At 34.1% G+C, this 14,927-nt stretch overlaps 1 protein-coding gene across 3 annotated transcripts in view; it reads left to right on the forward strand.

Moving 5' to 3' along the window:
* Nucleotides 1–1,733: 1,733 nt before the first annotated feature.
* LOC113494007 (dendritic arbor reduction protein 1-like) overlaps nt 1,734–14,927 on the forward strand; it is a 62,636-nt gene continuing 49,442 nt past the window's right edge. For 2 of the 3 annotated variants that reach the window (XM_026872105.1, XM_026872107.1), the window contains exons 1-2: nt 1,734–2,766; nt 7,607–7,678. In XM_026872105.1, coding sequence (XP_026727906.1) covers nt 2,719–2,766; nt 7,607–7,678 — 120 coding nt within the window. In that variant the 5' untranslated portion in view covers nt 1,734–2,718. The remainder of the gene's footprint in view (nt 2,767–7,606; nt 7,679–14,927) is intronic. The other variant, XM_026872106.1, reaches the window with a different exon arrangement.

The following is a 14,927-nucleotide window of genomic DNA, read 5'->3' on the forward strand; positions in this document are numbered from 1 at the left end:
ATACCTATAGTGTTTCATCCTCCATGATCTGTTGCCCGCGACTTCGTCCCCGTGGGTAGAAGATATATGTTATGATTTATACGTGCCCTGCTTTTTTCGCATTTTCCATTGTATCTTCGCTCCTATCAGTCGCAGCGTGATGGTTTATAGCCTAAAGCCTTCCTCGATGAATGGTCTATTCAACACAAAAAGAATTTTTCAATTTGGACCAGTAGTTCCTGAGATTAGCGCGTTCAAACCAACAAACAAACTCTTCAGCTTTATATATTAGTATAGAAGTATAGATATAGATTCATTGTAACTTGTTTAGTACGTTATACATATTGTTATAAATGTAATACTTATAAAATATATGTGTTAAATTAGTCGTTTTCAAACTCTCTTCACTATTGATTGCACTAGAAACTAAATTATAAAGCTGCATTATAATTTAGGTTATTTCTACAAGACTGCGTCACAAGAAAGGGCGTTTTTCAAGTGTAGGTATGTATGTCCCTTCAATCCCAATGTCCCAAACGACTCGACCGATTTTCACATAATTACGAGACATCATTAAACTCGTTAAAATTGGAATAGAATTATAGGAATGCATTTATTTCAAAATTACGCTAATATAGACTTTTTGTGTCCTTTCGGGTACCTATCAAATAATAGTGAAAGATACTCTGAATATTCATTAATGAATCGTTCATAGTATTCTATTTCAATTTGAAAATGATAATTTTCGTATAGATATGTATTAATTTATTTTATTTAAAGTCTTCACTTACGAGTCTTCCCTCTCCTTCAAGGAACGGTGGAAAATTCTTTTTAACAGGCTAGAATTATTATTTACAAAATATATAAATTAATTAATACGATACCAAAAGTGATTTACAGTGATTTGGTGATTTGCGCATAGGTTTGTAATAGTACCTACTACTGTGTCATGGGATAGAGTGTTTCATCCCTCCCTTGTACTGGGTACAGGGCACCAGGTAACGTAACACCAGGGCAAGGCGGTTATGTGTATCCGTTATTATGTGCCCGCCTGCCATATGGAGAAAGACCGTGGAAATTTCGAAAGAACGAGAGAATCTTGTTTTAAATATCTTCCCATGATCTGATTTTACACTGTAATGTATCCTACCTAAATCATTGTTCCCGCGCTTATATAACCTAGGTATTATTAAATTATCATACGTGAATTATGATAGTTTTCTTGTACTATTCTTACTTACAACACACTATTGACGTTCTTTTTCTGTATTCCGGACAAAATGTATTTTAGTCATGTACATTTTTTTTAAATTTCTTATTATATCATGAATGATATCAGGAAAACGCCTTGAAAGACAAGAAAAAAAAAGCATTTTTTTTAATTTGTCCCTCATGGGTAAGGGACAAGACTAATAAATTATAAAATAGGTTTTGTTTTCTGTATTTGATTCGATTTGAAAACAGATCGACGGATGAGGTTTTCGTTGTTTAAAACACCAAAAAGAAAAGTTTAAGAGTTTTCAAACATTAACACAAGGATTGAATTTAAAACATAAAATCAAATCAATTTATTCTCAAAATATTTTCTTCGTAATCAGTCAAGTTGATACGTGTAGTACACATTTAGTACGGACAATATAGAGACAGCTCCATAAGCTCGTTTTCAAAATGTCATTCCAGGAACCGTCAAAGAATCTTTATAAAGCTGTTTCACTATATTAATTATAATCTACCAGGTAATAACACAACTAGTTACGCATTTCAATGTCGTCGTTAATAACTTGTCTATAAATATAGGCCTTTCAAAGTGCTCGCTATTAATAAGTATTTTGAATAATGGATATTAAGAAAAACTGTGTGTTAGCAGTGAAAGCCGAGCCGGCGCGGGCTGCCCTACGAGCGCGAGTGCTTGCGACCCGGGGGCCTACTATAATCTCGTATTGGAAGTGAAAGAGCAAGACGGCGCAATGCCTCGAATATAGCGCCATCCCGCTTCCACAACGACAGTAGTATTACTTAACGTGGTGGTGGTAGGGGTGTCCGCAGGCTGATAACCGAGCCACTAGCGAGTACCCACCGACTCGAAAGTGATTTAGATATATAAGTTTGTGATAGCGTGCCCTAGGACTAACTGGAATTCTGCGAGTTTTTTAATGCGAGACGCGCAAGTGACCGATTTTCTCTTTTATAGGTTGGCTTGGATAATTATTTTTGTTGGCTAGGTAGGATATTTGGTTTCGTAAAATGAATTATGTCCTCTTTAAAGATAGAACGATGTTTTTTCAAGCGTATGTCTCGGATCTATATTATGGTCGCTTTAAACAATATGCGCAAAAAATATATAAATATGTGCTATTTATTACTTCAGTAATGATTAAAACAGAGGAATAACAAGCTGGTCTCCGACCTCTTTAGACACTACCGAAAAATATTATATTTTAGTTTAGTAGCTTATCAATAGTAGTAGTAGTAACAAGTACTCACATTTAGAAATCATCACATCCACAACAAACGAAGCGTACATTGGGAAACCGAAGGCGAACCCTCGTTATCAGTAGCGCAAGAACCTAATCACTTTCATTGCAACCCCGGCAAGGAGGTCGCGGCGCGCTATCACGCAGTTCGTCGCGCGCAGTGGGTGCGCGCAGGCGTGCGCCATGAGTACCTCGCGTCGGTGCCGAGACGCGCCCGCGACGTGACGGCAAGCGGACAGGCACGAGACAGCCCGGGGAGCCGGGCATGGAGGCCTGCGCGATCACGCGCGCTGAGGACCAAGTGGGCGACCAGGTACGACCCCACACCAAGTCCACCGCCCCTACTTCACCCCAGTGACTGTAGTGTTGTCCAACCCGTGCTCGCCACCCTAGTGCTTCCTAGTGTCACGCGCCGTATGCGATCCCACTTGGTTTGTAAAACTAATTCTCTTCTCTCCATATACATACCTAATGTGAACGATAGTAACATAAAATGCGTCGATAATGTGTATCTTTCGTTTGATTGCGTGTTTGTTTTTAATAAATTACATAAATAATTCTAAGTAACGGTGTAAATAAAAGTTGAATAAAACTTGTTGAAAAGTTTTCGTTTGTGTTAATACTTTAATAAGTAGTCTGGCAATGTTATTAAAACTTGCAATAAGACTTAATTTAACAAAATAGGATATATATTTCATTTTTGTGTCATTATTAATTACTTTAGTAATAGCGGAATCGAAGTGAAATTAAAACAACTTATTATAAAAATAGATTTCATTATTCAACAAACGTTCTTGTTGATTTATTATTATTCAAGTGCGATAAATAAGTGAGAAATATTTTAAAAACATTCAACATATGTCGTTAAACAAATTGTTTACAACCTTCATTAATAACACATACATACACAGCTCATATGCGTAAGAAGCGGAAAATTAAGTGACAAACTCGTCGTTAACGTAATCCACTGCATATAATAACAAAATAATTAAACTGATATAAATTGATCTGCATGGCGTCCACAACAAGGAGTATATAATCTACGATTTAGACCTTAAAGAGAAAAACGTCATATACCGTAGCCCAAAACAACGTTAATGTCGGAAAATAAAAATAAACATCAAAAAATAAATTATGATAATTAGCAAACTACTTTAAGTATTTTAATAAGTAATTAAATATGTAAATAAATAAATTAATATTATAATTATGTAGTAAATATAACCGTTTCGTATGGCTATGGGTATGTGAGCGGACTGCTTACAAAAGACATCAACGCCGACCGACGGCGACGGTAAAACGCTTTTCTTGAATACTGTTTCTGTTCTACAAATATTGAATGCGAAACAAGTATTTAAACTATTTTAATTATAATGAGGTTTTAATAATTACACTAAAAATATTTCATTATTAAAATAAATTCATTTATTTCATATTGATTTGACTGAAGAAAATCAATTGGAAATTGAAATAAATAATTTGCCTACAATATTTTGTTTTGATAGCTTTAATATTAAATATTTAAAGATTTTAAAGCAGCATTTACTGGCAACCTTATGTTAATGTAGTGTAAGATAAAGAACAAATCGTCAAGCCTACTTTTTCGGCGAGCTAGAAAGACCCTAAAAGCAACAATTTAGAAATTAATGTAAGCAATACTAAACATGTCAAAAATAAAATGTACGAAACTTAGTAAAGGTAATACGAATGATTCTTTATTTTGTACGAACAAAGAGTTTATTGATAGGCCGCGGGCCAGCATACTGACCATAATGCCTATAGTGGCCTGGCCACTTTTCAAACTTATGGAACAACCGATTTTTCTACAGATTAAAATACAGTTAGCGTCGTTTGTCGCGCGACTGCCATTCGTTTCCCAAATCTATGACAACAACCAATGATAGCTAAACGATTGGTTATCCAAAGATTACAAATATTTATAAGATCATTATTCTGAATGGCACAACAAACTATTCTTAATAACGAGTAAATATAGGCAAAGTGCCGTATTATTGCCGTCATCTTAAATAATCTATAGCAATCTGATTTTATGGAAATTTCTTAAACAAAACCATGCAGTATTAATTCTTATATTATGAGTTAATACTCTATTTTATAATAAAGATCTTTAAAAATCAAAAACACTATTTAGCGTAACTTTTATTCGTGTGTAAGTAACTAGGTTATTTTAGTGAATGATGTAATTATTTAACTTCAATTGAAGTCAGCTTAACTCTCCATCAGTTAAAATATACAGACCGAAGTATCAAAAGACATTTTAAAACGCTTTAAACTAAACCTGCGGTAAGCGAGTCAATCTATTTAGCTTTTATTTCATTCTATAAATCCTAAAGATTAGATCCTGATTGATCTAACGGAATTTACCTAGAACCGACTTGTTAAACAGCCGTAAAACTATATACTGTAGAGTTGTGTGTAGTATACAAAGGCCTAGAATGTTTCAACTCTTTAATCTGAGATTGACCAGATGAGGTACGGGCAGGGAAAAGAAAATCACTGTCATATACCATGCATAAATCTAAATCATCATTTACCAATGGCTTAAAAAACAAAAACAATTGACGAACGCATTTTACTTGCATACTAAACTGAATATAATAGCAATCTAGTACATCTATATATATAGGTATGAAAATCAGTGATACAAAGCTTATTAACTAACATTATTACCGTAAACTATTGATCGACATTTCACCACGATTGTACTACTAATGTCAATATTTATAATTGAATGCATCTAATAAACATAACAACGCTCGTCTTGAAATTGTAATTGCGTCACACTTGGCTAAAACCCAAATATATATCCCAACGGTCTAATACTCATAACTTCCAGAATTATAATATTTATAATCTGTTAATCCGTTACTGATCTTATGCATTTTTTGTGTAACTTAAATCTGTTCTATAAGGTTCCGAGCACACCGATCAATTTTACTCTAGTCGTCGACGCGATCACAGATTCCCTTTATAAACGATACAAACGCGCTTCGTCAGTTGACGCGTCTTACGCCTTCTACATCGGCCCCAAGTAGAGTGTAATCCTCGCAATTAACGCGTCATCAATAACTATCTATTACTTGTGTTATAAACGTGTTTAATTAATGTCCTAATTGAACGTTTATTACACTTTACGCAGTGACCTCAGTCGTATAGAAGCTTAAGTATCTATTTACCTGGAACTTCTTAACATTTCAGTGCAATTACACAGGTTCAATTAAACATTAACGAACACAAACTGCAGCGGACATGAATGTTTTAATACGTAGTCAAACGTGAAGATCTTCGTCTGTGTTTGAAAAGCTTTTATTATCTATGAAAGCCTCCTAAGATTACTTAAATCAATCAATAAGTTGTCATTTCACTTTGTTTTAACAGATTTATGCAACATTTCCATATTTTACGAATTGCTACAACATTCATTATTGAAACTTCTAGATAGTTTCAATTTTGGATAAAAAGTATTAATATTTTGTGAGAGTAATGTCTGAACCACTTTACACAACGCTTGTGCTTTAAATTATGGAAGCTGCAAAATTCAACAACGATATTTATATTTACTACTCAAAGCAAAACAGAATCCCTACTAATATTATAAATGCGAAAGTAACTCTGTCTGTCTGTCTGTTATGCTTTCACGTCTAAACCACTGAACTGATTTTAATGAAATTTGGTACAGATATTGAGTTGATCTTGAGAAAAAACATAGGATAATTTTTATCCTGGACTTTTGAAGAGTTCTCTTGAAAACGCGATATAACCGACCTCGACGCGGCGCAAGGCTATTAATACTTATATTTCTCCTAAAAAGCTTATTAGTTCATACGTATGTACATATCGGTCGAGTATTCACGAAATTAGAAAAGTTTATTTACTTTAAAGGTCGAAAAAATCTCAAAATGAACTATAGGAAAAGTAATGATAATGTAACTGCGTGTGTATTAGCAAAACAATTTCCGTAGAATTGAAGCATTAATGCTTATAGTTAATTTCAACCATAACCATTCTGTTCAGCAAAATATTTTATGTTTCCTACACTGCCATAAATACCATGTGTAATTATATGAATTTTACTCATAGTAATAAAAATGGAACCTTTTTCTATCATAGTTTTTACGATAGAAAGTCATATATACATGTTTTCAGCACAGATTAGGTACTTATTAAAACCTTCTTGTGCTTTAAACAATTATTTATTTCATCGTCTTTATGTCACTCTGGAATCAACCACTGCTAATGTATAACAACTACAGTGTTATATACTTCAAGCAAATGTATATTTGTATTTTATTTACTAATAGAGATCTAGTCTAATATATCTGTCACACTTTTTTCAGCCTTAATAAATCACCCTTAAACATAACTTTTAAAGCGTGGATACTAATGAATACATACCGTACAAGTACATAAACAACTAAGTATGTATGTACCTATATGTCCTAAGTAAGTACAAATATTGTTCAGCGGTGTGTTTTGAACAGCAGACAATGTGGACTTTAAATTATAATTCATACTACTGAATATTTTCTCTTCGTAATGTTTTCTTGTTGATTATAAGTAGCGTATTGTTTCTGCTATATTCAGTTTACATGAGGTCTACAGCAACCTCACCAAGTTTTGGTATATCAGGAAAGCAAGACTGCAAATGATTAGTTAACACTTTCAATACTTTATGTGCACTTTACAATATATTGAGGTCTTAAAGAATATGCGACAACAGTTGTGGACGCTACGGGGAACGGCAATATTTTGTCGATTGTTCGAAATCCGAAAGAGATTATAACCTTAATAAACTTACCTCAATCATATTTAAATTGCTTCTGTTCCTGACAGTGGACAACTTTCGTTAAGAAAATTAGTCTATTTTAAAAACATTTTTTTTAATAATTTTATATTGTCTTAAGCTGGCGCTGGCAGGACTAGTAAGTCAAAGGTCTCGCTTTCGACTTTTCGATATGTCCTGGGCGTTTTAAACAGAAACACCGCAGCTTCGTGTGTCGGAAAGTACGTAAAAATGAGAGTAAATACGAGATAATCAAACATTTTCCAACATCCCTTAGCTGAATAATTTATCTTTCTTACAAACGTCAATTTCCACAAGTTTTCCTTTAACGTGTACGTATGTGTTACAGATAGTCCCGGGCGGCGGTCGCTGGGCAGCTCCACACGCCGGCGGCCTCCTCGACTCCTGGTTTCAGATGCAGGTTAGTGACTAATGAATAAACCAGGACCAAATATCACGTCTCAGAGTAAGATTTTTTTATAGAATTGTAAGTTGAGGGGATATGCCGCTCTTCACCTCGCTGATCGAGGTTTCGCTTCCTTTTTAGGACAACGGAGATGTTGATGTTATAACAATAGAAATAAATGTGTTAATAAAAGATGGTGCCGGCTTAAGCATTCTAGGTCTTAAGACGTTATCAACTAATCATGAAACTCTACAACTATGATAGTAAAATGTATTGATAATAATTATAAGAGGATAATTTATCACTTTCCGTATAGATATGAAAAGTAAAACGAGTTTGTTTTTTTTTATTACACGAATAGCCGAGTGGAGTATGTCACCACGCAAACACACACATGCATGTCACGGGATCGATCTCCGCGTAGAGATGCCTTTTTTTAATTAATTTTGATTTTTAATTAAGTTTCAAACTATAATTGTTTTCATACTAAATTACAATCAACAAATATTACTAAGTACTTACAATAAAATGTTCTAAAACATAATATTATTACGTTTGATTAAAATGATAGATTACTCATTCATTGATAACTCCAGTGATTAATTAAATGATTTACTGCATTTAGGATTTTCGTGTACATATCTAATTAAACAAGTCTGAAGCTTTATAACTTAATTTATATTTGTGTAACTGTGTGCGAATATTGATTGCTATCGTAAACGTTTTAATTATTTGATGCATATTCATAGGGTACTGTCGAATAGAATATTAAATCATCTTTTACTTGTGCGACTTGTCAACGACGGTTTCCCTTTCAAAAGGATTGCAGTGTCTTTGTACAGTTAGCTACAAAAATTGTAAATAAATTGTTTTTCATGATATTTATATTCATTTTAGACTTACTCGTATTTCGTTAATCGCTAACACAAATTACAGCAGGTTTGGAGTCAACATTCTTTTCATCTAAACAGTGAAAAAATATAGTTATATTGTTGCTGACTGTACATAACAGATAAAGTATTGGTTGCATACATTATGATTCAAAACTGAGCTCATAGGATCAAATTTAAATATTAAAACAATATACTATCACATCATTCTAAAACGTCGTAACAAAAGAATGTTCACAACCTAATGCAATATTTATAAAATGTAGCTCACGTTACAATAAAAGCAACATAAATTCAGCTTAACGTTTATATAAAAAAGACATTTATAGAAATACAAACAGTTTTATATACTGGTATATTCCAATTACTAAAAATACGATGGCTTAAATTTAACATGCGGCCACAGAAGAACCGACAGGAATACGCCAATAGAATTGAAACATAATGAATAAGCACACAACTTTACGGTTAAGCTATAATATCTGATATTAAAACAGCATTTTATACCTTAGCCTATAATTTTAAGGTTAATTTTTAAATGACAGCGCAATAGTAATAGTTGAGACTAATTTTTATGCCACACACGGCAGTGACATTGTCACGTATAAGCGACATGTGTGTACATCTACTTACGTAGATCTAATAATAATAAATGTGTTTGTATCGCAAGAATGCGTCACTGTGCCTTATCGTTTATCTGGCATGCCTGGCGACGAGCTTTGCACTACTCTGCCAGACTTGCGATACGCTGACCGTATTCATAATTGATTATAGCCTCATTTTTCGCTGTTAAGCTTAATAAGATTGTTAGCAGCGCAACTCCGCAGTAGATGGACTTGGTGAACGTTGGTAACATAGCTTTTATCTTTGTTGTAACTTGATGGTTGTAAAGTCAAACTAATAAGTGAGGTGAAGCTATGAAAGCCTGCGCTAAGGACGATTGCAGAGACCACTTCAAAAATAAATCCTTCACCGCTGTCGTCATTCCTTCTACATACCTCATTATAGTATTTACAATGAAGGGGTACAAAAAAACTTGTTAATATTGTTTGTTGTTGAAACAATAAGTAAATATAATTTAATAAGGCCGCCATCAACCTTTTTACATTACACGCAAAAAGTTAATGTACGGAGTTCGTCTCCAGGGGCTCGTAATACTTTAGGGTTTATTCAAGTATTGTGTGCGATCAAGCAATAACTAATTATTAATAAATTTCGTTCATTATATCGTAATTTTCCCACGTTTTTATAAACTCCCTTTCTTGTATGTTTGTCGTTCCGGTTGCATATTGCAACTCAATTTTGAGACACTTCCCGATAAGCTAGCAGGCTGATATTTTCAGGGTAGATTCAAACCAGATGACAATGCATGTTACAACTATAAAAACGGCAGGGCTTCTTTTGATAAAATTAAAAAACGCGGGTTTTTATATTTTTTAAATCAATTAATTATTACTTCTCATATTTGTGTAATTTGATGTTTGATTCGACATTAAGCGAGATGGTTTTTGTCGGTCTGCACAGTTGAATGGAGCCAAAATGTATGAAAGCATCTATGTGAGTGATTGCACCAATTTACACGGAACATAACGTGAGGAGACATTGTGAGGGAGCGGCCACCGTGGCCGGTATGGGAATCACTATTGTGTAACGCGGCCGCTAATAGAGCATGGCAATTTCGGTTTATACGCTTCAAATTATTTATTGGTTTTTAACTAAAAGTATCGCTTGAACTGATGTTTCATTGAATATTGATATATAACTGAGCGTGATGCGTTTAAAACGATGGTTTTCGAGCACATTCAATATTTCACACAGTAGCGTAAACTAACAATATTATTAACTTACAAGTTTTAAAAAGAGAATACTTACCACTTAATCGTAATATTTTGTTTTTGTAATGCCTCTTTTTTTTAGAATGTTTGAGACAACGTTAATCTATGCATGAACCTCCAATCTATCGTAGTAACGATTTTCTTCATAATGCTAATTAAAAGTAATAATTTTAATTTATATATAAGTATGTTATTAAAAGACGGGCGCGGTCAAAATAGTTGGAATGTATAAGGTTTACGAACGGTTATCATTATCAGTCGGTTCAGCCACGCATCGCGAGTTTCAATGCAATATTGCCCAATTATTGTTAAGTTACCGCCACACATAACGAATTATAATTTAAGTATATTTATTTAATAGTAATATTAACTTAATAATTTAAAAAGACATCGAGTCGTAAACTGTTTTCATGACTTGCGCCTATGTTTACAATGCCAATTGATTGATTCTTATTTATCTTCTTCTCTTAAAAATAATTTCTAATACTTGTTTATTTACATACAACATATTAAAAAAGCTTGGCTGTTTAAGAACCATATGCGGAGAAAATGAAAAAAAAAACATTTTCGAGCTAATATCTGATTGCGTAGACACCATACTCTTCGTCAATCGGTCATAAAACTCCGGGCTTGTATTTAAACCTTCGGAAGTCGGATCCAAGAAGTTTTACGACCTATGACAGTACTGCTAGCTGTTCATAGGACAAAAATAGCTATTTGAAGGTCAGACGCCATTAATCCAATACGTAATGACGAGTCTATTCAACTGGCATGCACACAAAAAAAATATAAACGGAACTTCGAAAACAAAATTCTAATTATCCTTTTTTTAATTCGAACAATATTAGAAGCATCGTTAACGCTTGTTTAATGAATTAAAAAACACATCATAGACGTATTCCCAGTACAAAGGGTGTAAACCCCAATTATGAACGGTCAGACAAACGTACGATTGAAAGTCAATCGTAGGGCACAGAGGATAACGTCCTATTTGCTACGTGCTTTGCGCAGTATTGACACGACCCCCATGCTTTAAGGTCAAATCTATCAAGTCACCGTATTTACAAGCAAACCATTTTTAATAACACAAATAACATTATGATCCGCATTCAATATGATTACGATGCTACGGGACACCTTTCGACATTCGACATTTCGTCTCCACCCATATTATTATAGGTACCCATATTTAATATATGAACCGAAATTGCCATTATAAAAAAGAATCGTAATATCGAACATACAGTATCGCCCCCCCCCCCCCCATAACCGCAAAATTGGTACCAAAAATACATTTAAACACGAATAATTACTTAAAATAAATATATTGCGAATGGATCTTAATATGCAAGGAAACAACGTCGGGTTGTTATCAATCGCAGTGATTACAGCCCGGCCGGTTTTTACAACGTCTGTTTATACCAGTAAATGGAAAGTTAGTTTTTCGCACAATACTCAACGTAACACCTGTGTTATAGTTTAAACATGATAGCAATGATAGCAGGTATTACCTAATATTAATGAAATACTGTTGTGCCAGGGCTGGGACTCGTTGTTATAAGTTGATGTTGTTTGATTATTTTAGGGTCTGAGAGTAAAACTCATCACAATTGAATGTCACTTTTGATCATATACGGTATGAATTTTAGTTTTAATTTTTTTGTATTCAATATTCTGTGCCAAGCATATTGTAAAGTTCCATTAAATTAAGTACAACGGGTATTTTAATGGTTTTCAGTAACTTAATGAAAATCTCACAGCTATTGTGATCAAAGGAAATGTACCTAGTTCTTAGTTGGCACTGTTGTTTCTTCACACTGAATGTATTGCCTAACATTTAGAGATTCGAAATAAATTCACCTAGTCATATTTTATGGACAAGCAGGAATTGTAAGAAAACATTAATTTATCACAAGCGCTCCAAAACGAATACATTCGGTTGACAGTTTTATTAATAATTTAATAGATTTTATGCTAAGCCTTAACTGTAATAATATTTCTCTTGCAAAAGTACAAATTTTTCGACTTTCTACTTTCTTACTCAACCTTTTTGCTTTTCTCGACGAAATGTATCAATTTACGCGAGAAAGGAGTTTGTAAATGAGTTTTTGATTGCTACAGAAAAAGGATGATGTTATTACAGAAATAATAAGCGTGAGTTGTAACGTTGAATAAGATTGTTTTATAAAATCCGTACTATGGGATATTAAAGTCCACTGGAGTGTGTAAAGGAAGTCGCAAGTTTGTCGTTATTAGTCCGAGCCAACTCATGCGCAAACGCCACGTAGGTTACACATGCACACAAAAAAATACGTTTGTGTCCAATTACGAACGTTTTCTGTATTTATCAATATTGCCCGTAACCTCTGAAAATATTTATGGCTTAATGACCTTGTAAAAAGATAGACCAAAACCTATGACTAGTTTACTTTTTAGCGGGAAAATAACAGTTCGTTTAAATTATCAAAACGGCAGGATTAAGCATAATAATTTTATGTTTTTTTTTCTGAAAAATTAAGATTCCCGTAAAATTAATGACCAAAAAACTTTTTTCTTTAAATTTAAATTCCGAATACACTTTTTTTACTGAAATCCCCCTAAAAGTAATGACCAAGAAACTTAGATATTTAAATTTTAATTCCGAATATACTTTTTTTTTACTCAATTCATATTATGCAGCCGAAATAGTTTAACGTAACCAGCCAGCTACAAAAAATATAAAAATCATTCAGCCTTCTTTGCTGTCGGTATCGTGTGTGAAATAATATTAAACGCACCATTAGACCCCCGAGTACTGTGACATCGGCCATTGTTCTGTTCCGCGCCGCAACTCTATGATTTTTCTATTTCGATGCGTAATTGTGCTCACTCGTATCATATTGTTATTTTTATATCACTTTAATGGCCACGTAAATAGATGAATTTCCGATGCCTTTCTGTTTTTGAATTCGTTTATTTTTTCTACCCATGTCTACTAAATATATTTTTCGACTAAAAGGTAGGTTATTAAAAACATATTTTTTTATTGATTCGGATTATTTTAGATAGATAGAATAAATGACCAGTAGCCATCCTACACTTTAGACAATAAGAAATCGAGACTTGAACGGCGTCTTTCTACCACAACTGGAGCAGCTGACTTTAAAATCCGATGGTATATCAGTCCTAAAATCACTGTAGGAAATCCACACGCTACATCCTCGCATAACATTTTTAAAGTCTAACAGTCCAATAGATAACCAAAACAACATCACCGTGACATCGACATTCCAACTTCGATTCACACAGGATTTGATTAACTTTTATAATTCCATGTTTCCCCTATTGTAACTTAAACCGTCTCTTACATATTAATAACATTTCACACTCGAGCGGTTTTACTCAGTTGCGTAAGCGCAAACGTAAATGAGTTTCATATGGGGAAGAGGGGTCCAGGGGAGGCGGCGGGGCGGGGAGAGGGGATATTGTGACAGGATTCACGGTCCAACTGACGAGCACAATGATCGCGCTCAATACGTGATCGATTATGCCATTATGTACCTACGTACATACCACTACAAATATCATGTATTATTCCGCAAGCAATATGTACTCGAAGCGGTTGTTTTCGGCTTGTTTTGAACCAAAACACACCAAACAGTTGGAAATAATAATATGGAAAATGATCCAAACATTTCCATCCTCCTTATGTATTCTCGTTCACATGATTGATATTCTAATGTTGTTAGTCGATAACATAAATTAAACGACAATGAGCATTTCTGTATGTACAATTGATCTCCTTTAATGTCGCGATTGTTTGATTACGAGTAGCTTAGGTATTTCCTCAACGACTCGTATCAATTGGACCAACGCTTGCTGATCTAAATAAACAAAGCTTTGAACCCTACATGCCCTGAAAGAGCATGAAAGTCAAAAATGCTCCTAACGGTAGTGGCATGCACATAAATTGCTTTGCAAAACGACCGTTTACAGGACGCAGCGGAAGACGATACATTTTCATGTGCATTTTCCTAAAGTGATTTACAAAGCCAAGTTGTTGTGTTCACAACACAAGTACTCGGCTGCCCACAAATATAAATCCATTGATAAATAGATAAAATCCGCGAAAACATGCCATAACGTACACCATATAAGCGATACGAAGGTATGGTAGATATCGTTATATCAAAAAGTAAACTCAACTTAGCCTCGGTTACTTAGAATATTTATCGCTGTTAATACACGTAGATGTTACAACTTCAAGTGTGGCTTGTTTGCCGATTGATTCATGCCTTCAAGAATGCTATTGGCGGACTCCAAAACAAACTATACAAATATGTTCCGAGTGTTTTGGACTTGCTCTTTTCTCTCGGCGCGTGGGTGGGTGACGTATACATTTACAACCTGTGCGGCAGGTCGTATCATACTGCTGACAGTTTATAATTGGCCCAACGTGTCCTACATTCATTTTATATTGCCAGATAAACCCAAAAAGAGTAAAATCTATTGTGCGTTAAGTGTTAAGCCACAAAATATCCGTGTACCGTAAACATGATT

The sequence above is a fragment of the Trichoplusia ni genome, chromosome 5 (assembly GCF_003590095.1).
Source record: "Trichoplusia ni isolate ovarian cell line Hi5 chromosome 5, tn1, whole genome shotgun sequence".
Taxonomy (NCBI): Eukaryota; Metazoa; Arthropoda; class Insecta; order Lepidoptera; family Noctuidae; genus Trichoplusia; species Trichoplusia ni.